The sequence below is a fragment of the Hipposideros armiger genome, unplaced genomic scaffold, assembly GCF_001890085.2.
Source record: "Hipposideros armiger isolate ML-2016 unplaced genomic scaffold, ASM189008v1 scaffold_26, whole genome shotgun sequence".
In the NCBI taxonomy this organism is placed as follows: domain Eukaryota; kingdom Metazoa; phylum Chordata; class Mammalia; order Chiroptera; family Hipposideridae; genus Hipposideros; species Hipposideros armiger.
Window position 1 is genome coordinate 5286902 of NW_017731376.1, and position 25553 is coordinate 5312454.

The window sequence follows — 25553 nt, forward strand, 5'->3', positions numbered from 1 at the left end:
AGCCCACGCCGTCGCCGGCGACTCAAGGCAGCCCAGCTCCAGGTTGAGCTGTTGTTCAGCATCTTAGCTGTAGAGGGCAGTGTCACTGGCCCTCTTTGTGGGATCCGAACCGGGGCCCTCTGGCATCCCAAGCGAGTTCTTAACCATCGCGCCACTCGGCCGGCCCAAGACAAGATTTTTACGTTTTGCTGATGTGCAGGAGTCAGCACCTCCTCGATGGTTCTCTCTTCAAATATTAAAATCAATATAAAGTCACAAGTTTTTCTCATCAGAAGAATTATCATCCATTTAAACCTATTTTCTTTTCCTTGGAAGAGTATATGTCATATAATTTATAGGATATATAATATTATTTTTTTAAAAGGATGCTTAAGAACAACCAAGCATATTTGGGATTAATTTTACCAGCTCTGTGTGTTTGGATAGTATGTACCTAAGACATAAAATTAATAGGTGACCCAGTTGCTTCATTTGAGAAAAATTTAATCCGGGTAAGAAAATTATTTGGAGCAATCTATTAAGATGTCAAATACTCTTGCCAATGTAGAGAACTTTTTAATTTAGAGCCCTGGCATGTAGGGCCCTCAGGCTGTTTCAGATGGCTCTTACACACTTTCAGACATGAGCAATAACCGCCTACAATTAGTATATTCATGAAATAAGACAGGTCGATTTCCATATACTACTGTCTTTAGAAACTGTTCTATTATTAATATACAGTCATTCTCTTGCAAATTCCTTTGTCAGCCATTGATTGCCTTTAAAAAAAAAGATTGACGATCAAGATTTACTCACATAAACTGTTCATATAAACAGAACTGTTTAAATTTATTGCAACTTCTGTATATTTGCTCCAACCACAGAACTGCAATTATAATATGCATACATCTGTGTTTTTTTCTCATCTTACAGGAATTTATACAATTATATTTTATTATTATTTTATTATCTATATGCATTTTCCAATCTTCATAATTATCTCTTCAATAGCAATACTTTATTTGATTTCACTGAGTTAATATACTTTATTAGTCATTTCCATCTTGAACATTTAGACTTTGTTTTTAGATCTGGGGGCCAATTGATAACCACACTATAAAACAGATTTTAAAATACACATACTATGGGAGGGCTATGGGATATGAGCAATTCATACTTTTGCATAATTTGATTTATTTTCTCCTAACATTCTATGGGGATTACTTCAGTGGAGAATAAAATGGAAAAAGGAAAGAGGTGACCAATTAGCTCAGTTGGTTAGCATGGTGCTGATAACACCAAGGTTGCTAGTTTGATCCCTGCATGGGCCACTGTGAGCTGAGCTCTCCCTAAAAGAGTGAACTATGCCATTGTAGCATGAAAGTGATGTGTAACCAATGACCATGGATGGTCCCCAATAAAATTTTTTTTTAAATGGAAAATGGTGGGCCAGCCGAGTGGCTCAGTTGGTTAAGAGCTCGCTCAAGAGTGCGAGCTCTGAGCAACAGCAGTTTGAGTCCCAGCCCAAGCTGAGCAGCTGCTGAGCTGCCAACAGGCGGCAGGATGGCTCAGCTAAAAAAAAAAAAAAAGGAAAAAGGAAGACATAAAGACTTTGAGTAAGAGCAGACCTAATGGTGGGTCTGGAGCTTGAGAAAAGGGAAAACGATATTCCCCTCTTATCCACAGTTTTATTTTCCATGGTTTCAGTTACTTGCGCTCAACTGTGGTTCAAAAATATTAAATGGGAAATTCCAGAAATAATTTATAAATCTTAAATTGCACACCACTCTGAGTAGCGTGAGGAAATCTTGCACCATCCCGCTCCGTCCCCCCTGGATGTGAATCATCCCTCTGTCCAGTGGATCCACACTACATATGTTACTCGCCCCTCAGGACCTGACTCGGTTTTCAGATGGACTGTTGCAGTCTCGCAATGCTTGTGTTCAAGTAACCCTGATTTTATTTAATAATGGCCTCAACGCACAAGAGTAGTCATGCTGGCAATTTCGATATGCCAAAGAGAAGCCATAAAGTGCTTCCTTTAAGTGAACATGTACGTATGTATAGGAAAAAAACAGTATATATGGGGTTCAGTACTATCTGTGGTTACAGACATCCACTGGGGGTCCTGGAATGTATCCCCCACAGATAAGGGGAGACTATTGTAACATAAAATTGGAGAGAACACAGAAAGGAATGTGAGGATGCTGAAAACAAACTCAGGACGCCCTGCGTTGTATTAGCTGTGAATTCATTTCTTATAGCAAAGATATTGAAAGAGCGCCTTCCCATCCCCAGCCCTACAAACCACCCCGGGCATCCTGGACTTGTACTGCTACTTGACTCCTGAAACATGTTTGCTGCTCTTCCTTCACCCTAGTTAGTCTAGAGGTCAAGTATCAAGGACAGGAGCAGTCATTTTCTATTTCTGGCAGGCCCTGACGCCAAAGTCTGGGTAGGATGCCCTCATATGTGTGTCTACAGCCCGTCTTCCTCCCAGATCGCATTGTATTTGCCTGTTGAGTTATCTCTGTCTTCTGGGATATTGTGCTCTCTCGTTTGTCAGCATATGCCCAGCATCTAGATTAGCTCCTGGTATATAATGTGGGCTAATCACCGTTTTTTAAAATTAATGAATAAATGAAACATAAGCCATATTTCTAGAAAAACTAGTTTGTTGGTTTTCCATAGCAGAAAATAAACCTTTTCTTCTTGACTCTGAAGACAAGCTAGCTGCCACATCTCAGTTGGGGTGCCTCTCCAGCTTTCTCATTATTCATCAATGTTTTGGGAACAACAAGAAGCTTCTTTAAGAGATAGGCAGGGGCTCAGAGGTGGGGATGGGGGTGGGGTGTGGAGGGGGTCGCTTTGGGTTATTTGAGGAAGGGAGAGTGGGAATTGGGAGGTAGGAATAGGGAAAGAATATTGGTCTTAATTATCTGGAAACACTTTAGAAATATCTCGGGATGGTGTTCCTGACCCCTTACCAGCAATTTTTAGAAAGATTTAAATGGCTTTATCATTTTTCAAATCGAAAGTTAACAGACAGACCACTGAAGAAAAACAGCTGTCCCAGCTAAGAAAAAGCCCTCTCTCTCCCCAACCAGAGGCTGTCCTTGCGGCAGTTGGAAAGGACGATGTTACATCAGACTGAAAAATGTTCCTTTTAAGCAGCTCCTTTCTTTTAAATGTAAAATGCATTTCATTTTGCCCTTATTATTTTGGTTCCCAGGTTACGCCTACTCTGTAGGAGAAAGCATAACAAAACCATAATCCAAAGCTATGCGCAAGGCCATCTTTTCTCTGATGTATCTAGGTCACTGGTAAATAGAGATATCACAAGAAGGCACTGGGAGACACCAGGGAAAAAACAGAGGAAGCAGCTAATGACTTACTGTGTTTTGAACCACATTGGTGATGGCTGACAGCATGCCCCGAGACCCTGAAGAAGGCGAGGTAGGGGGGCTTTCTGTGGGGCTCTGATCCGTGGCCGTATCTGCTACTAAAGAGAAAAACATCTTTTCAGGGTTCATTTTGCTGATCTGAACTTAGAAATCTTCTATTTGTGCACATAGTATTATATAATACAGCCCAAGTCCAAGACCCAAAATAAATACGTCACTCACTCTGGGGGATGCCATTTTCGGTGTCAGGTTGGGCCCCTTCAGAGGAGCCGGAATTTACACTATGAATCCGTAGGGTGGCCCCTGCTTTTTCCTTGACTGCTGTCAATCCATGACCTAACAGGAAATAAAAATATGGTTCATGGATACAACAGAAATCCAGGGTCTGCAAATTCTACAGCTCGTCTTCCAGAACTGTTGTTAAGGTGTAGGTGTGTATCTTGATTCTAAGAGAGCATGGTGGTGAACAGCATAGACTTGGCAATCCCTCAGATGTGGGTTCCAATTTGAGCTCAGCTTCACTACTGCCCGGCTGGGTGACCTTGGGAAAGTTACCTACCCTCCCAGTGACTCAGTTTCTTTATTGGATTGTTGTGAGGAGCAAATGAGAGAAACAATTGTAAAGTGCGCCCAGATGCTCTGTTATTCCCTTTTGCCTCTCATGCCGTTTAACCAGTAAACTGGGATTCCAAACTCAAGATATTATCTGTGACGAGGGTAACTGTCTAGCTTCTTTACTGTTTTCCAAGCTCCTCAAGGCAGAGATGCAACATTCACTTTTTGATTCCTTGTGGGCTCAGCCCATTGCAGATGCTCTCTCCATTGCTGTTTGGTGGATTTAAATCAGGTGAGCTTCAATACGCTCTTAACGTGTTAGTCATTCCTTTGGTTTAGAGAGAGGAGGGTCTGGAGTCAAAGCATCAAAAACAAAAGGCAAGTCAGTGGGAAAACCAGGAAGGGCGCCCAACAGCTGACAGATACCTTAAATAGTAAGAGTCCAAACACAAGCTCTAAGAGTAGCCAGCCAGGATGAAGGGCACAGGTTTTAATCCATCTGAGATGGGACAAAACTTCCATCCCCAGACCTAGCACAGTGAGTTATTCAGTAACTATTTCATAAAATACAGAGCTGACCTTCTCATCCTCCACCCCTGCAATACACACACACACACACACACACACACACACACACACACACACACACACACACACATACACACGCATGCACATACACATACATACACGCACACACACATACATACATGCACGCACACATGCACACACACGCATATACACATACAGCTTTACTGTAAAACTGATATATAAAGAATTGCTCATATTTAGGTTCCTCCAATTATATTTTCTGACTAACAATTCTTTTTTTCTGAAAATTTTTGTTAGTGAAAGTACATCTTTACTGCATTCTACTGGAAATATTAAGCTATGGTTTTTCATAGCTAAGGTTTACACTGTACACCACACCCTGCTTTGAGGAATAACTTCTAAAACTTTACTTAGTGTGACATCTAGTGCTCAGAACAAGGAAGTAATAATAATATGGAGTCACTGTTGCCTTTTGACTGGGAGAGATAGATTGGATTCTACCAATAATGAAGAAAAACAACAAATATGAATAGCACTATAGGGTATTAGTTCATAGATTTTCTTCACGTCATCATGAACACTAAGCATCCTCAAAGAAATTAAACTCCAAATTCCATGGATCTGAAGATGAAATACTCTCTACTCCTTGACACATTGCAATAAAAAGAAGATGAGTATTGCAAAGAAGATAAAAACATTGTATACATACTGTGAAACAGTATCATTTAAAAACAAATGTTAAATGATTCGCTGGTGTTTGATTTGTCACCTATATTCTACTGGAAAACACCCTAAACTTTGGAGTCAGGGGTTTTGTGGAGGAATTTTGGTTCCATCATTTGCTAGCTGTGTGAACTTGCTGTGTTACTTAACCTCTGTGAGTCTCTGCTGTTGTGTCTTCTCTAAAAGGAGGATTATAACATCTCCCCGCCAGTGTTCTGTAAGGTCAATGAGAAGAAATATATGAATCTTTTGGTATGGCCAACACTTACTGAGCACTTCCTATGTCCCAGGCACTGGACTAAATATTTTTAGTCCAGTTAATTATCTCATTTACTCTTCTCAACAGCCTTATGAGATAAGAGATATTATTATATTCACTTAAGAATTGAAAAAACTGAGACCTGATGACATGAAATCACTTGTCCAATGTCCCAAAGCCAACAAGTAGCAAAGGCAGGATTTGAACCTAGTCCTTCTGACCCTAAAACTCATATTCTCAATCACAGTTATATTTTAAAAGTTTTATATGCCATTTATAGTTGATTAAATGTCATTTTCGTCCCATTTATATAACTCCTTGGAAATCAGAACTTTAATTAGGAGCTTCCTCACTTTAAAATATCGGTTTATGTTAAAATTAGCTTGACTCACATTACTTTGACCAAACAGCAAGGTGACAATCACCTCTACAGTGAAACTTTGGGGCTCTAACCCCGCCCCTTTCAGCCATGCCTTGGGTTGGCACAGCTTGATGTTTTGAGGATCATCCTTGTGCTGTGCGGGCACAAATCCCAAGACACCAACCATATGGTGCTTTCTTACACCTCCAGTTTCATTTTTCTTCTCAAAATGTCCTATGATTTCACCAAGCCTCTTCTTATGGGTGCCACTAAGAGTAAAACCCTCTTGAAGGGATGTCTCCCTTCTTTCTGGAGGATGAAAATAACTTGTGGTTGGAGGAAGGGTCTCTCTGACCAAGAGGTAACTTTCTGGGTAATTTCTACTCGTCTCATATGCTAAAGGAACCCCTAGGAGAGCACCAGTTCACTCACTCAGGGAGTTCCCCCCTTTTAGATTAATTTTTAATATAACATTTCCTTCTTTTTCATTTCATTTATTTCTTTGTCTTTCTTTTAAGAAATACATATATAAAAAATAGAAACTAAAAAATTTCTCTTCTTCTAATATAACTTCTCTGATATAATGGGCTCATTTTTAAAATAAAAACATTTAAAATGTTATCAAATTCAAAGACTATGGAAGCATAGGCAACAGAAGGTAGACTAGCCTCCCTCTCTCTAGACGGCTTCCACTGACATAATAGGTAACAGTCTGTGAGCTTAAAAACGCCTACAGAAATATTTAACACCGGAAAACATGACTGGTTATAAAAGACAAAAAAGAAAATTTGCAAATTAGAAATTAATATTTTCCTAGCTGTATTCAAAATGTAATATTAGGTCAATGGGTCAGCTATTGTTTAAACAAATTCAACTCTTACATAGTTATATATAAATTATATGTTTAATAAGGAATGTGGGTGCCTTTTATATTTGCTGTGATATAACAGGGGCTTCAAAAAACAGGAGTTGGAACTCTTCAAAGCGTTAAAATGGCCATGCCTCCCCTTCCCTCCTCCCCTGCCCCATTTCCTTCTAAAGATAACAACTCTAATATTGTTTCTTGTGATTCCTTTAAGGCAGAAAAAAAAGAAAAAAAAAAAGGATAGACCTACATGTAAGTGCTCTAGATCTGGCTTTTTCTAAATCACACTACACAGTGGAGGCTTCAGCCCACAGGTAGTGGTGGAAGCTGTGTGTGCTGCCCAGGATCATGGTGCTAATTCTCTCTTCTGCTGGAAATGTCTGCTGAAAGCCTCTGTGGAAGCCTCACTTTGAAGTGCCCTTGGCCAAAGGGAACTGGTTCCCCCAAAGCTGTACTACAATGACCCATCAATGGGGGGAGTTGGTGATAGAAGCCCTGGCCCTGTGCATTCTTTGGGGATATCTCTGAAGAGTCATCCCAACCCCCAAGCTCCCTATGGGGTAGGGTAGGGCCTCTGACGCAGCTGCACTGCGGTTCAACTTCTGCTCAGCCCATCCACTTCTCAATCCTTCCCTCTCTTGCAAGGCTTGCCCCTGAGAGTACGTCCCAGTAAAACTCCAGCACACTAATCTCCGCCTCAGTCTCTCTCCTGGGCATCGGATCTAGAACACTGATCCATCTCATGCTTTTTAATGGTTGCATAGTATTATTCCACTGAATGGCTAGATCACATTTTCATATTCTCTGTGGGTGGATATTTTGATTTTTTCAAGTTTTTCCTATATGCCTGAGGAACTCCTTCAGGTCTTTGCTCAAATATCACCTTACTAAGGTCTACCCCCCACCGCCATTTTTATAACCTTAACCTGTACTCCTAATCCCTCTTATACTGCTCCACTTTATATTTTTTATAGACTTACAACTTTCTAGCCTTCTTTGTAGTTTTTCTATTCAATATGTGTATTGTTTATTGTCTATCTCCTTCCTCCAGCATGGAAGCTCCACTAGAGCACAGATCTTTGTCTTGTTTGTTCATTGCTTTATCTCAAGTGCCTAGAAGAGTACCTGGCACGAAAAACTATTTGCTGAGTGAATTCTATATTGAACATCTTTGTACATTTTTGCAAAGGATCAACAGTGGAACTTCTGGGCTAGAAGCTATGTGCATTGAAAATATTATAGGTAGTCCTATTTACTCTTCTGAAAGTTGTACCAATTTACACTTTCCTTTAGTGAATTTTCAAGAAATAGGACAATTTAAAGATATTGACTGCATTTCAGATTCTTCTATCAATGAATTCAAGATAAAAAAGTTGTGAGGAGCAGTTGTTTAGAAAAACAACAGACAATGGTTGCTGTACTCAACTAAAGCAAACGTTAATGCAGCAAAAACAGGAGCCAATTAACCTTCCTTCTGGAAAAGTCTTCCCTCTCCATGATGATGGCTGATGTACAGTCTGTAATCGGACGTCTCTTTAGGTTCAAAATTAACAAGAAGTGTTTCTGAACTGATAGTGTTTGCCTAGCTGTCAAACAAATTCATTAACCCCTAGGCCTTGTTCATAGACTACAAAGGATTGTGAACAAACTCTAAGCATTAATCCCATTATCTTTTGTATCATGATTCTTGAGAATTCTTACATCATCATCAATGTCATATGAATCCATGTGATATTGACAGTGATTTACACAGTTAACATTTCTCATTTTAGTATCATTTTGACAAGTTTGCCATTCTCGGAAATAAACACTGTCACTATTTCTGACAGTGCTGGTAGAAGGGTTTCATTAAAATGTGCTGAAGGGAAAAATGTATAACTCAGGAGAGGATGGGTAATTCAAAATGGTAATTTTGAAAAGGCAAATATACAGATCAGATGGACCTTCCCCTCCTCAGTTTCTCTGAACAGTTCAGAAGGTGTTTCGACTCATAAAACTGTCAAAACTAAAAATTTAAATAACCATTTAGGCCTTTTGGAGTATCTTGAAATACACTGCTCTTTTCTACCGTGGAGCTTTTACTTTGGTATCCATATGTGTAATGTTTCAGCATTGTCAACCTTTCATTCTGATTATTGGTCTATCATTCTTAGTATATTCTAGGAATAAGGCACGTCTCTAAGATGCTCATGGGAAATCACATCTGGTTCTCATAACATCACTTTGAAATTATGATCAAAATCTTTTCCCCCCCATTTTCCTTTCCCACTCTGGTTTCTGCCTAGATCTTAAACAACAGCCATTTTTATTACATTTTATGAACTTGTCTAAATGCATGGATGACAAGTGATCAACTCTTCTTAGAATGTGATGACAATGCAGCTGTGGATGAAACTAGGGCAAGAGTAATGGCCTTTCCAAAAATAATGGTTGGCTAAGAAATGTTTGATTTTTATATAAGCACTGGTAAGGTTGCTTTTTCTCATTTTTTTCCTTAACCTTGGGGTCAAAATAGTGAGACAAAAGACAAAATATAAAAATACAGAGTAACAAAAAGTCAATCAATTTTCTGTATTTTTCCACTTAGCACAGTGCTTACAAATACATTTTTTTCTGCTTCTATACATAGTCACAGACTATGGAATCATCATATTCTGGAAGTTGGAAGGAATATTAGAAGTTCTCAAGTTCCCCTAGCCATACTTTTCGAAATAAGGAAGCTGAGTCTCAGAGAGGTGAAGTACATAATATATAGCTAGTTAGGGACAGTCCTTTGTGATAACAAGTTAGTAGCAGTCAGGACCAGGTCTCAGGTCTTCTGATGCCTGGTACAGTGCTCTTTCCAAGAGAGAACCACATTCAAATGTTTCCACTTTCCAATTACTCTCCTGCCAACTCTAAACAATTCTAACTACTGTGACAGCAGTTTTTTAACAACTGTAAGAAGTACTGGTTTCTGTTTCTAGTACTCAATTGACAGCTCTGTGTTTTGTTACAGACTGTGTTTTGTGCTCCCGTCTGCAATTGGAATTACCCTAGGGGTAACATGAGGTTTCTGAGTGGAAATCAATTGCAAAGCAATACATGGTTATTTTCTTTCTTTACTTCCTACAGTCAATTTGTAAACCTTCAAGAGCTTATCTACTGCTCTGAGTGTTCTGTTTTCCAATAAGTTTATTAGCCTTGTGATAATAAACTATTAATGCTGCAAAGCCCTGGGTGGATATTATGCCTCTATGTAATGGAAAGTGTGCCCAACTTGCATCTCTCAATCCCAAGGTAGCAGCAGCTCAATATAGACCACAATTCAAGACATTGCCCATAACTTTTTAAAGCCTCTGTTCACAGATGGATGAACCCTATTCTAACCCTTTTGCAGCCTGTGTGCCCAGTGATGGCACCTCTCCATTTGTGGGACACTTGGCAATCCGTATTGTCTTCTGGGAGTCAAACTCCCAACCGTTTCCAGCTCCCAGTCTTGGAACCCATGACTTTCTTTAGTTTCTCCGTATGCTACAAGTTTTAGTTCTCTATCAGTTCCACTAAGATACTTATCTAGTTTTAAAGTGTCCATTACTATTATTTTAGCTACAATTACAATGTAAATTCACAGCATGTCTGGACCAGAAATCTCCAAAATATGCCTTAGGAGCCACATAGGGGTGGTATTCCATTATGTTGCTATTGCATTCATTGGGGTTGTGATGACTAGTGGTGAGGAACAAATTTAGTCTCTACTTTTCTAAAGATAGCTCCAATTTGTCTAAAGGGATTCTTAGGGTGAGCATTAACATTTCAAAATTTCTTTGATTTCCCTCATGTGCCCATTGACCATTGTTGGTGTAAACAAGAGAAAAAATGCCAAGATTCAATGCTTTTCAAAATTTCAACATGTAACCAGAGCCATGAAAAGATGCTAAGTTTCTGGAATTGGTAGTGTAACTAATGAGGATTTGAAACAGAAAAGGGGAGTGGGGTAGGCAGTATTGAGAAATGGTCCCCCCAATTTCCCCTCCTGGTATACACACCCAGTGTAAGCTCATACCCCTTAGGGTGTGGGTAGGACTGTGAATATGATGGGGTTTCGCTCCCATGATTAGGCTATGTTATATGGCAAAGATGAAGGGGTTTTTCCATTGTAATTAAGATCCTTAATCAGTTGGATTTGAGTTAATCAAAAGAGAGATCATTCTCCATGAGCCTGAGCTACTCAGGTGAGCCTTTAAAAGGGACTAGGCCCAGGCCGGCCAAGTGGCGCGTTGGTTAAGAGCTGACTTGGGACGCCAGCTCTAAGCAGCAGGGCCCTGGTTCAGATCCCACATGAGGGCCAGTGACACTGCCCTCTACAGCGAAGATGGTGAACAGCTCGACCTGGAGCTGGGCTGCTGTGAGTCACCGGCATCGGAGTAGGCTGCAGCAGGCTGCCATGAGCTACTATGTATAGCCGGCAGCCAGTGTGAACGACCAGCAGCTGGTGTGAGCTGCCAAGAACCACCGTGAGCGGCCGTCCAGAGGCCGGCAACCGATCTGCTTCACCTGGGAAGAGCGCAATAACAATACCAACATGGGCCAGTGAAGCGACATCCTCCACAACTAGACTGAAGAACAAAATGACATCAACTTGTCTGTTCCCCTTCCCCCAATTCCCCAATAAAATCTTTTTTAAAAATTTAAAAAATAAATAAATAAAATAAAAGGGACTGGGCCCTTCCTAAAAGGAGAGATTTGAAGCATGGAGGAGATTATCCTGCTGTGCTGAAGAAGGACCTGAGGGTAGCCTCAGGGAGCTGACTGACAACTGGTCAACAATTAGCAAGAGAATGGGGATATCAGCCCTACAATTACAAGGAACTAAATTCTGCCAAGACCCTAAATAACCTTGAAAGATGACTGTGAACATCGATGAGAGTGCAGCTGGCTGACACATTCATTGCAGCCTGGTAAGACACTGAGCTGAGGACCCAGCTATCCTGTACCTGAACTCCTGACCCACAGAAACTGAGATAATTAGTATGTGTTGTTTTCAGTCTCTAAATTTGTGGTAATTTGTTACACCGCAATAGAAGTGAATATAAGAGGGTATACTGAACATCATTCTGATATTTTATGGGCCAATGTGCAAATGTCATTGAATCTCAGAGAAACCATATCTCCACCACCCATAAGAGGGGAAGTGGCAACAGTGACTGGTGCAGTGATCATGCTGGTCCACGGGCAGTTCTCTCTCTAGGCTCTTCTGGATCAATTACCGTATGGAGCCAGGTGAGAACCACCAGAACATTTAAGTGTTTGCAACATTAACAAGATGCAATATTTATCATCTTCATGGTACCTTAGACACAAGGACACTTCACAACCAACACCAAACACAAGCACAGGCTACAGGTTAAGACACTGACTTCCAATCAAGTTAAAAGATGAGTGTCTACCAGCATAGGGTGAAATAACACCCTGCTTTTTAAGCAGTAAAGCCAGCGCCATCTACTGGTTATACTTGAACTAGGTAACAGAGCCCAGAGACCTTGCAGCACAGTCCCCTTGGACCAAGGCTGCACTAGGCTTTACAAGTGCAAAGCACACTTAAGATGCTAGAGAGTACATTCAATGGGCGAGCTGTCAGTTGGCAGATGGAAAACCCTGTAAGAGTCCAGCAAAGCCCGAAGTCAAATGATGAGGTGTAGCCACTGACAGATGAGGCGCAATAGCAAACAGACCAACCAGGGGCAGAGCAGTTACAAGCAGGCACACCTGAGAGTGTGCACAAAACACACCTGGAACTGCTACCCACGGGGCAGTGGATTTCTGTGTTTACTGTGGAAGGAACTTACATTTAAATTTTTAACATGAAAGCAAATCCTTTGTCTATAATACAACATTCTGTAGCACCGAATTTATTACAAACCAGCGCAGTTCTGGACACCCTTATAGCTGGAAGCACCCAGAACACTTTACTGTTTTATGACCTAAATCAGCTAGATAATTCAGTGGTCCTATTATTTACTTTTCCATGACTTATCCCAATTTCAGAAACGTTTAGACGCCACACTTTTAGTTTTTGGTTCAGAAAGCATGTCACTCCTAAGTGCTACCAGTGGCAAGATCCATTTAATAGCCACTCAAGGCTCAACCATTTTTCCTAGGAAGCGGGCTGCCCGCAGGAGCCTGTTCTCACGTGCATTTGTGTCCTGTTCAGACAACAACACCAGTGCCTCTCCTTTACTTTGGTTAATTGTGCCCTCTCCCTATGTAGTTTCCACAGCACACCTGGCTCCTTCAGTTAGCAATAGGGAAAATCTGCTCGCCAGGCTCTCACCCCAGAGGGGTCAACATTTATTTGACCACTATCTACTTCCTGCCAGAGCTCTCATGATATCTGACAGACATGGAATTAGGGGAATGTAATCTATCCATTCCAGGCACATAAAACAAATTTCATCAAATTAGATATATGGTCCTTCAATTATTTGTGACCGTTGTCCATGGAGTGTGGCAAAAGACCTTCAAGCCTTCCTATCCTTCCTGGTTTCAGAGGTAACAACAGATTGGACCAATGATGGCCCATCACAAGATGCTCATGGCCATGAACTATACCTTGAGAACACCTGAGCTATGTTACTTGTGGCTTCCCCTGTCCTGCTCCTCACTCTGTACCTTCAAGATGAAATGCATTTATTAAATTCATCTTAGGCATGTTGATGTTTTACCCTCAGTTTTCATAAAAAGTGGATATAAGAAATAGTTGCATAAAGAATATTGTAACAAAACTGCACTGATGAAGGCATTGTTCATTACATTCTCTTTGTATAAGAGCCAATAGAAGAAATTGCTTCGAAAATTTAATACCAGGGGGCCGGCTGAGTGGCACGATGGTTAAGAACTGGCTTGGGATGCCAGAGGGCCCCGGTTCGGATCCCACATATGAGGGCCAGTGACACTGCCCTCCACAGCTAAGATGCTGAACAACAGCTCAACCTGGAGCTGGGCTGCTGGAGTCGCTGGCGACGGCGTAGGCTGCAGCCCCTGTGGCAGTGGGTTGCCATGGGCTACCATATGTAGCCAGCAGCTAGCATGAGCGGCCAGCCAGCAGCCGCAGTGAGCGGCCGTCCAGAAGCTGGCAACTGATCTGCCTCGCCCGGGAAGAGCGCAATGATGGTGCCAACTTGGGCCAGTGAAGCAACACCCTCCACAACTAGACTGAAGAACAAAACGACAGCAACTTGTCTGTTCCCCTTCCCCCAATTCCCCAGTACTGTTCCTATCCCCCCAATTCTCCAATAAAAATCTTAAAAAAAAAAATTTAATACCAGGAAAATAATAAATTTATTCAGGTAAACTAAGTTTTATTTTATCATTCAGTGAGAAATACTGGCAGCCAAGAAGCTCAGAGTTAAGGTCAATGTGCAATTATAATAACTCTATTAGCCTTAGGATATATCGATATATATTATATATATCTCCTTCCTATCTGCGTGTATTTTTTCTATTTGTATTTCAATGTCCTGCTGATGAAGTGCTTTTTATAGATATCTCAAATCCCTTTAGGGAGTTAGTTGTACATTTTAAAACATTCAAGTGGGATGATAAGCACAAAGGTTTAAGAATATATTTAAAGAGCCCAAATCTTATATTTTAAGAGGCAATATAATATAGCAGCTTTTATATAAAAAGCCATAGTACTTGATTCAAATCTCAACCCAGACACTCCTGACTTTGGGCATGGTCTTAGCTTCTCTGTGATTCAGCTTCCTTATCTCTAAAAATAGAGAAAATAAGGGTACCTCCTTATAGGGTTATTTTGAGGAGTAAATGTATTAATATTAATATATATGAAGCACTCAGAACAGGAAGAACAGAAAATCTTAAACTCTATCAGCATATGGTATGATCAAACTATTGTACCCTATTAGGTGTCTGAACTTGATCCATTCAAATGCAAGGCAGGATGCTTACCTACAGTGGCCGATGCAGATGAGAGCAGAGATTTGCCCCAGGAGCCCCAGCCTGCCCATCCCCCTCCACGTGGAGGAGAATCCACAGCCTGTGGAAAAACAGATTAGCCACAAGGTCAGAAATTCAGTTTATCCCCGAATAGAAAAACATGCATTGGTTTGAAACAAAGAGAAGGATATATATATATATATATATATATATATATATATATATATATATATATATATATATATATATATTTTTTATTTTTTTTTTAAATCACCAACAACCATGTCTCGCTGGCTTATACTTTATAAACGCCATAAAAGCATGTATCAACCCACGTTGCAAGATGTGCTTTGGAACCAAATTGATTAGTAGTGGTGTTGGCTTCTGAGGGCTTGGCTGGAAGTGAGAAGGGGGTTTGATGTTAAGCAAGACCCAAATCTCCCATTATCTGGAAGACGGACAGGGCTGCGGGAGGGAAATGCTGACTATATTCGGGCACAAGAGTGATTTGAAAAATTCAATTTCGACTCATGCAATTTTTACAGAACTTAACAAATGTGCTGTTCCAGGTAGAGTTAACTTTTACATTTCTAGGGAGGTAGGAAGGAGTTTTGCCACAGCTGATAGGCAAAGTGTCTAGAAAAAGCATCAGTAAGTCTGGAGATGGGTCGCAGTACCTTTCATGGTGTCCACTCCACTCCAAATGACCCCTGAAACCATACTTCTCCCTCTCTGTGGGCTTGCTTAGTGGATTCAAATTCTTTTGCTTAAATATTTGACTTGGGACTGAGAAACTCTGGTTCAGCACAAGCTGGCTGCTTGAATAGTGTATGAAAACGCAGGCAATGTAGAGTAACCATATTCTATCCACCGTGCAGACTAGGAATGAAGAGAAAGAGTGGGCAGAATGAAGGAGATATATTCAGAGAAGTTGTTTTAATTCCTGAAACCCCGCCCCTGGTTCCTGCTCTTCTTCAAGGCTCTGCTGCATTCCTATCTTTGGGTTCCATGAGATTCCTGTATAATGTGTATCTGCCTGTCCGTCTATCTGTCTGTCTCCCTGTCTGTCTCCCTTTCCACTGATGTATCCCCAGAGCCTAGAAGAGTGCCAAGGCTGGTCCATCAGTCATTCCCAACTCTCTTCTCCCTACTGTCTGCCACTCCTGCAGATAAGAGTGGACACGTGAAACAGTTTTGAACTAATGAGATATAACCAGGACAGTTTTGCTTTCATGATAAATTATACAATTACAGCTGGTGCCGGCTCTCTCCCCCTCCCTTTTTCCTGCCCTGAATGTGGACATAATGCTTGATACTGAAGCAGCCATTTTTGCTGCCATATGAGAAAGGCCAGGGAATCTCAGAGTCCCTGAGCTACTGCTGAGCTACTAAACCAATGTGCGTAGCTGCCTATCTCCATTTTTTCTGTTAAGTGAGAAAAAAAATAAATTACTATTTCATAAGCTACTATATATTGGATTTTAGTTGCTTGTACCCAAATGCATTCCTAATGGATTTACCTAGTAAATATCCAACACCATTCATCAGTGCAGAATACTGGTCAAGAGAAAAGGTTATGGGATTAAATTGCTTAGAGTTTGACTCCAGGCTCTGCCATTTGGGGCAACAAGTGACTCAATCTTTTAAGCCATCATTTACTCTTTACAGAATGGAAGGTATGGTAATATAAGAACCACAGTATAAGAACCAATCGCCTCAGTGGGATACTGTGAAGATTAAAAGAAAGAATTCATATAAAGCTGTGAGCAGAGTGCCTGACACTTAATAAATACTTCATAAATGTTAACTAGTAATAATAAGAAGAAACTACATTTTTAACACTAAGAAGCAAAAACCTTTGAAAGTTTGCTGACATTTTTTTTTTTTCTGTTGGTAACAACGAGAAGCCTGTTAACATGAATGGAAATACTCGTGTTTCATGACTGTCAGCTTCCATTTTTGGTGTCTACATTGATTTACTTCACTGGAGCAATGGCAGCCAGTGGCAATTTTATGCCATCATGAAGACAGATGTAAGTTGGTGATTAATATTCTTTTATCAAACAAATCACTACCTCTGTGATTAGGGAGAGTTAATACACTTAAGGGTGACAGCTTCTGACTCAAATTTACAATACTTAATATGCTCTGACAGTTGGTAATTGACTAGCAAATGGAAATAAGTGTGAAATGAATCTAGAACTTTTTTCAGTATAATAAATGACAACTTCAATCGCTTTATTTATGAAGCTCCTTTGACATTGAGCTGTGACCTCCTGATCAGCTACCAAGAGTATTCATCAGGGGCAAGTACTCAAATGACTACATATGCACATTTAATATAAAAACCATACAAACTCAATGTTCAACATGAATTATAAATATATCTCATCATGAGTGTTGTCTCCACTTTAAATGGCTTTAATGTCACACACTTATGAGATTATAAAGTAGGGAGAATAGATCGACTCAGCTCCCTCATTAGCAAATATCGTTATTTTAAAGCTTTTTTCTCACCTTCATGTCATTTAACCCCTACTTCCTTTATCAGACAGCTTCATTTACTACAATATTTCACAGAGAGAACAGAAGTCATCAGTTGAGAACTCGCTTAACTCCCTGCCCACTCCCCATAAGCGCTCAGAAGAATGACTTCATCTTGTAACAGCAAATCAGACTTGGCTTGATCAAGAGGGATATCCAAAACCCAAATGGAGATCATTTAAACATCTATAACCATTGAGTGGTCCTAAGAATATGAAACAATGCAAGATTTCATCAAGTTTAAAGTTCTTTAAATAGAAAAGACATTTATATATCCAGTATCTCATTTGAAGGTCTTTAAAAAGGAAGTACATTTATTTCTTTTAGACTATCAAGTTCAATGGTATCATTAGATAGGGGTAAATGTACAAATCTTATAATTCCATAGAATTCAAAGTTCTTTGTCATATAGATGAAAAATATATGTGTCTGTTTTAAGGATTAAAGATCAACCTGGTTTTCCTATTTCCCTGAGTAGATCAAGAATCAGGTACCATGTATAACATGTGTCTAAGGATGTAAGCAATGAGAGCTGTGACACCAACCCTTTTTAAATTTCCTAACTCATGACATAGGTGCTCCAAAAAATGGCACAGTGTGACACTTGAGAAGATGTGAATTGCTCAGGATGCCTACAGCTGTCTCAAAATATTTGCTTGAAAATATGAAGCCTCAGTAATTTCCAGATAATGTTCTTCCTTGGTGACTATGGATCATTCAAATCTAGGAAGACTTAAAATTTAACATAGAATGGTTTAAGGCATCAAAGTCAAGCTATTCATATTTTTGTGCATATTTGGTCTTTTCTGTACTACTAAAGTTTAAAGAATTTGACTGATTAGAACATCGATTTTAGAAAATTAATTTAAAATGACTGAATTATCAGAATTCTGGTTTAGTTGAAATCTTCCTAAGATTATGCATAATATTGTAACATCTAAGAGGTCTTTAGGTCCACTCTGTGAATTTAATTTCATAGATTTGTAACAATCCTTAAGTACTCAGCAAGGTTTTGTTTAGGTAGATAAATGAGGCACTAAAAAAGGAAATAGAATATAATGAATTTATAGATACAGTTTTAAAATATTTGAAAGTGTTTAAGTTGGTAAAAAGAACTGATCATTACTCAAAAACTGCTTGAAGGGTGAATGTTCAATTCTGCTCGATTTCTAAATAAAGATTTATGAGATGAATGTAATGCCTAGGAAGAATTGAAATTTTGAGTCTGTAACCTTAATAAATGAACACTAATTGTTTAACCCAAATTAAAAGTCCGAATAGCCCTTTCTATGCACAAACCACACTGGCCTACACCGAAAACCTATCGAAACACAAGTTAAACTTTACAGCACCCGCACTCACAATTCCTTCCTTCCCTTCTCTCATTATGGAAGTGATGCCTTCCTCTGCGTTACCATTATCACCTTCACCTGAACTCCTCTGGACCTGGGTAGGTTGTTCTCCCTTCTCTCTTGACTTTTCAACCTTCTCTACTGGCTACTTCCCACATTTAATTATGCACATGATTCCTCCATCTTAAAACCAACAAATGAACATCACTAGACTAAAAGGTTTGTTTCAAATTTAATCTGTTTTCTGCTCCACAGCATTCTTCTTCACCTCTTAGAAAAGGTGCCTACCTTCTGTATCCAACCCCCACACCCCCTTCACTCCTCCACCCACCATAGTAACTCCCCCATGGCCACTACTTCATGAAACCATTCTCATCAAGGTGACAACAACTTCCTATTGTCAAAACCACCGACTCATTTTATTTCTAGATCGCTCAGTAGCATTGAAGCTTAACCATTTTTTCATTCTTAAAATATTCTACTCTCATGCCCCCAGGCCCTATCTTCTGACTCTTACTGCTTTTGTCCATCCTTTCGTATTAGGATTTCAGTTCATTTTAGAAAGTTTCTACATGCATATTGTGATATTATGGGGGCTCCTTAAATTAAGTTACAATCCAAGCGCTGCCAGCATTCCAATAAAATATGCACAGTCCAGGGTAGCAGCTAGCATCCTAATCAGGGAAGCCATACTCCAGAGGCAGCTATAATGAGCTCTTCTATTATCTGAATCTCTATTAACACCTGATGCTTTGCTAATTAGCATACTGAATTGCAGAAATGGATTTTAACTGGTAAACATGGTGTACTATTAGCTAGCATTCTGAATATCTGAAAGGGGTTCTAGGTGGTGAAATTAAAGGCATTTGAGATTTCTAAATGGTTAAATATATTTTATAGCCTCTTCCTACCTTCACATGAATAGGTTATAAGAAAGAATGTTACCCTATGCTGAATGGTCATCTGAACTCTGGTGAATTCTGGTTTCTTGATACTAACTATAAGGGAAGAAACCCTGCTTCTAGAATTCTAGGCATTTTCCCTGAGTGAACCTTTCACTCAGGCTAGTGGTTAAAGGATCTGAGGACAAAACAATGGGACGCTCTCAAGCCTACATGAAAAACAGTTCTCATGACCTGTTTTTAACTTTCTTGTTAACTAATGTTGAATTTTAAAATGTCAGTATGGTATGTGATTTGAGATTTGATTTCACTTATAGAATGTGATGGTGAGATTGTGGGGAGAAGACGTAATTCTCACTATCTTAACTTCTTTGTTGGCTACCACAACCTATCCAAAAGTACCTATGAGCTGTGCATGACTAAATTGGCTGAGAGACAGGAGCCTTCCAGGGCCACGTCCTTGACCTCTGTTCTTCTTTATTTTTATATAGCACCTGGCCAATCTGACCCACTCCCATTACTTACATAATATACAAGAACTGATGGCTTCCAAATCTTTCTCTCTCTCCCAGACTCCAGACCGTTATAACCAATTGTCTACAAAATATCTTCACTTACATGTGCCATGGCATGTTCAATACTGAACTTGCCATCTTCTCAATCTCACTCAATACCCCAACGAGCTCTTTCTGTGTCCTAGTATTAGTAGTTCCCAAACACTGGTCCACAGACTGACTGCAACTGTGATCTGTTTGGTTTCCACTGTGATCTGTTGAATAAGGCTCTCTCAGAGTAGAGTCCAGGAATCTGAATTTTTAACGAACTTCCCAGGGGCTCCCAATACATCACTGGATTTATTGGGTCGTCGGGAAAGTCATGATGTATTTTTCTATGTTTTTCAATGCAAAAATGTGTCATGACTTTCCCAACGGCCCAATAGGAAGCACTGTCCTATATGGCCAAACAGCACCAGCATCCACCTAGTTGTCCAAGCTTAAAATGGGAAATACTCAAACAGAATTGGAGCAAACTATACTCAGTCATTGAAAAGGCAAAAATCTGTTATCAGCGTGTCTTGGCCTATGATCTCTCTTTTTCGACTCCCTCAACAACAATTTTATGACTGAAATAGTCTGCTTTTCCTTTTCTAGGGAGAGAACTATCCAGTGGTAGCCTTTGTTTTCCTTGTAGAGTACTTTTAGTGGTAGCATTGGAATTCTTTACCTTTATAATTGACCTTATGCACTGGTGTTGGGCAGTAGGGATAACATTTTTTTTACCCTGGGTAACATTTCATGGTGTTAAGAATTTAGGGAAATTGATCTAGATTGGAGCTTTTAGGGGCTGGTGAACTAGTATATAATAAGGTCCCACAAGATCTCTGGGAATAAATGTCACTCCTGACTAGCACCCAAGACAACCATCTCTGAATTGATGGTGAAGACTTCTCTGACTCCTTAAGATTGATTTGAGTGTTCCATCTAAGGTTTCCATTGTGCCTCGTTTTGGCTATCCTATCTAGTACTCTAGGACATGCTATAATTGATTTTATATAACACTGCCTTTTCCAACGAGGCTGTAGGTATCCTGAAGACAATTGCACCTCTCAGCTTGCTGGGCATAAACATGGTGTCATGGGGCTGGTAAAGGCCTTAGAGAATCTAGTCCAAAGTCCAATGTTCAAGTGAGGCTGGGGACCGTCTCCCATGGATATCGTAGAGTAGATTCCTGGAGGAAGCCTCAACTCAATGGCTTCCAGCTTGTACATCAGAATAAATGAAAAAGAGAAGGCGCACCAAAGATGAATAAGCTGTCTGAGTGCATCAGCTATGAATGGTGTGATCATTCAAAGCAGATGTGCCCCCTGAGTAGCTGGTCCGACCACTGGCCTCTTCTTCTTCTCTAGCCCGCTCCTGTTCACACCATTCTCACTACGAACTTACGACCGCCATGCTGACTCAAGCAAAGGGGACATTAATAGTGTGGATTTTAAGGGAACCCAAACCCAAAGTAACTATGCAGATTCTACTACTTATGGAAAAAGATACACATTTAAGCAAATTATCACAAAATCTACTGTGTCCTAAAAGATACTGGTTTAATATTTCCTCAAAGGCTATTTTACCAGGGTTTTTTTGTTTTTTTTGTTTTTTAAGCAGGCATTTTCCCATAGAAGTTTTTCTAAAGGGCTGATGAGGTGCTTTTAGGCTCAGATATACCTAGGATCAAATAGGTTTTTGAGCTTGGCTGTTTTCCTATAGGACCTGTCATTCCTTAGTGAACCAGTGTTCAAGATCCAAACAGCCAACATGTAAATGAACTTTTGATTCAAGATTTTTTTATAGAATTCATTCTTTTCTGGATCAACAGAAAAAGAATTGTTTTCATCACTGCAAAAATACTTCTTATAAGTGTCCAACAAAGGGAAAATAAAACAGAGCAAATGAACAACGCTTGAAGATGAGGCACAAAATTGACTTCTTCTAGTATTAACTTAAAAGTATGGGTTACCAAGAGACATAATAGAATGCTTAAAAGGAGATAAAATTTGCACCTACTTTAGAAGGGTTTAAATAGGACCTGGGTGAAAGAGATATCCTTTCCCTTCAAAACCCATCCAGCCAGGCATATCGGCTTTCTGCCTTCTTAGAACAAACACACTCAGAGGTGCTCCTCCCATGTCTTGGTTCTATCTCAGCTCCTAAGGCAATGCCACATACGCATACATATATCCAGAGCCATGGTCCCAGCTCTGTGGCCAATATTTGCACTTCCATCCAGATACTTTTGTGATACTTCATTACAAGGAAATGCTCACTTTTCCCAAGTCCTTAAAAGCTAACAGTGCCGTTGGTACAGAGAGAGGGAGGGGAATATCTGTCTGCCTACCAGCTCTATTCCTGTAGCAGTAGGGACGTTTATAAAGTGCTTTCGAAATCAGAATCCATTGAATTTGCTCAAAAGTTTTAAGAAGGCGGATATGTAGGAGCATACTGACTTTGTATTGGTGTCTTTATTAACAACCTTGTTATAATTATCAGAAGGCTGAAATTGGAAAGTGTCATCTAGCCGTCAGGAGCATATAGATTTTGAATTAGTGGAGTTTGTGTAGTTTCTTTAAGTCATCTCAGGTTGGAACGGTGGGGCTGTGATATAGTTTTCTTAATAGACAAAGATATTTATTAACAGTGGCATTTATAGTAAAAATTGGGAACCAATGCTCCCCATAATAGAAAGATAGTGTGGAAGTAAAACAGGTTCCAGGTACAGTAAAACCTTGGATTGTGAGTAACTTGGTTTGCAAGTGTTCTGCAAGATGAGCAAACATTTCTAATACATTTTAACTTGGTAAATGAGCAATGTCTTGCAATACGAGTAGTTTGTTTCCAGAACAAATAATGTTTGCAAACCAAGGTATTGCTGTAGTTGATGTTATAGGTATTTGTAGGTATAGGAGATACAAATATATATCCTATTGGTTCTGTTTCTCTGGAGAATCCAGTCAAATACAGACCCTGGCATCAGTATTATTTAAAGCTCTTCCAGTGTTTGAAATGTTCAGCTGGGGTTGAGAACCTCTGGTCTTGGAGTGCTTAATCCCTTAGGGAGTCCAAGGTGGCTTCAAAGGGTCTGTGAACTCTCAGAACTCAGTTTAGTTCCTTTCCCTCACGACATGCAATAGAGTTCCTTCAAGGAGGTGATCTGTGGTGGCACACGTCAGAATGAGCAGGGCTAGGGCCTGGCTCAGGGAAGACCCCGATTCCCTCATCCTGTACCATCACTCTAGAAGGCAGGGTTGGAAGAGAGTAGCCCACCTCCTCCTATCGTGCTGAGTGCTTCCCCACCCCCACCAGTCCCCACATGGATGGAGGTGAACATGCCAAGAAAACCCAATTCGATGGTCATATTGATGTGGTACAACGTACCAACTGGGAGACACTGGCCCATCTTCTACTGCAGAGAGACAGGTGCAGGCACAGAAGGGAAGGGGTGGGGAACATGGTCTGCCTCTATCCCCTACGAGGTAGTGTTTGAGGATAAAACAGTGATCGAATGTCTAAGATCTCCATAGTGGATTTGTAAATACGCATTAAAATTTAAGTAATATTAAAGAAACACTGACTTGTTTAGGGTGGAATCAGGCTCATATTAATAATTTGGACTCATTATGTTCAATGTTATAGTATCTTTTGTTTACTATTAAAAAACTTAATATCTTACTGGGTTGTTTAATATCTCTGAGCCTGGTTGTCTCTTCTAAAAATTGAGGTTAATAACATCCATCTTAGAAACCTCAAGAGCTATTGTACGAGTGAATTACATAACATATAAAGTGGCTAGACCAGCGCCTGGCACACAGAAGGTGTCCAGTAATTGGTGGATGTTATTATTAATACAGTTATTAAAATGCAAATATTATAATGAACAATTATTCTCATATATGCCTTTTCTCACCATGCGACACATTTTTGATGATAGAAGTGATGTCACAGTGTATTCTGAAACCCCAATCCCCAGCCACAGAGCCTGGCACAAATCTGTGCCCATGGTCAGTAGCAGTAAGAACTTAGGTTGAACTGAATCAAATGAACCACTCCTACCGGATTATCTTCTTCTTTCAGGGATATTTCAGATCCAGGTTCTGCCTCGAGGCTGACGGCATCAATGCATTCAGCGAGCGCATCTTCCTCGCTCACTTGTCCGTTGATGGGGGTCTCCATGACACTGGTGTCTTTGGGCTGCTCAGCGTGCCCAGAGTCAGCACTCTCTGCACCTTGAATGGCTGCATTTTCATGCACATCTCCTGCGTCAGTCAGTGTTGGCTCATTTGAAATCGTAGCTGAATCACAGTGTACCTCTGCATCTTTGGGTAAGGAGTCACTGTTGGGCATCTCGGTAGTTTCTGCTTTGTCTCCAGTGGCTACAGCATCACCGGCATCGTCCGACATTTTAATATCTGTCAACATGATTACAATCAAACATTTTATTGTTTAATCTGAATTGTTAAACTTTAATCCAAAATTCTGGGTATTAAATTAAACTTGGTAGGGGTCAACTTTCTTCTACCAATAAGAAACTTTATGTAACCTAGGGATGGGCTGGATCACGACCCCCAAAGATAGTCATGTCCTAATCCCTGAAACCTGTGAATATCATCTTATATGGCAAAAGGGACTTGGCAGATATGATCAATTAAAGGATCTTGAGATGGAGAGATTATCTTGGATTATCTGGGTGGGCCCTAAATGAAATCACAAGTGTCTTTATCAGAAAGAGATAGGTTTGACTACAAAGAAGAAATGGTGGTGTGATAACAGACGCAGAGATTGGAGTGATGCATTCTGAAGATGGAGGACAGAGCCACAAGTCAAGGAATACAGGTGGCCACTAGAAGCTGAAAAAGTCAAGGACACCATTCTCCCCTCTGAGGCTCCAGAAGGAATCAGCTCTATCAACACTTTTCTCACCACATGAACACATTTTTGATAACAGAAGTGATATCATAGTGTATATACAGTCCAATGGAACTGATTTTGAACTATAAAATAATAAATTTGTATTGTTATAAGCCATGCAGGTTGTTGTAAGTTGTTACAGCAGCAACAGGAAACTAATACAAACCTACAGTGCTATCTTTGAATGTCCATGGACCTTTTGCTTGGTATGCAGGAGTATGCATACATTAACTCGAAATCTTGTCTGTATCTGTGAAATTATTTATTTAGTATGATTTTATGAATTATATTTGTAGCAATAATGAGAATAAGCATAAAAAATACCTGAGAGTTTATCAGAAAATAGTTGGGATTAGCTTTGCAATGTCATATGAGATTCACACTGAGAAAAAGACATACATACACATAAAGTGTGCTTTTTGGGAACCAGCTGGTGAAGGTCTGGACTCTGTTTGGACAATAGTTTAGAAACGGATACTCAAGGATGAAAAAGAAAGGAAAGAAGTGAGGTAGAAGCCAAATGAAGAATGAGGCTATTACAAAATAACCTACAAAGCAGAAAACTCTTTATCGTGTAGATATCATGTAGAACAGCGCTGTTTCATAGAACTTTCTGTGAAGATGAAATGTTCTGCACCTGCTCTCTCCGATGTGGTAGTTAATAGC

General features: G+C 40.0%; 1 protein-coding gene across 1 annotated transcript in view; it reads right to left on the reverse strand.

Annotated features, from left to right (window-relative positions):
- Positions 1-24398, reverse strand: part of FAM114A1 (family with sequence similarity 114 member A1) — a 70621-nt gene extending 46223 nt beyond the window's left edge. The window contains exons 1-4 of the mRNA XM_019635996.1: positions 24033-24398; positions 14646-14733; positions 3606-3719; positions 3375-3481 (exon numbers count right to left, since the gene is read on the reverse strand). Coding sequence (XP_019491541.1) covers positions 3375-3481; positions 3606-3719; positions 14646-14733; positions 24033-24398 — 675 coding nt within the window. The remainder of the gene's footprint in view (positions 1-3374; positions 3482-3605; positions 3720-14645; positions 14734-24032) is intronic.
- Between the last annotated feature and the right edge of the window lie 1155 nt (positions 24399-25553).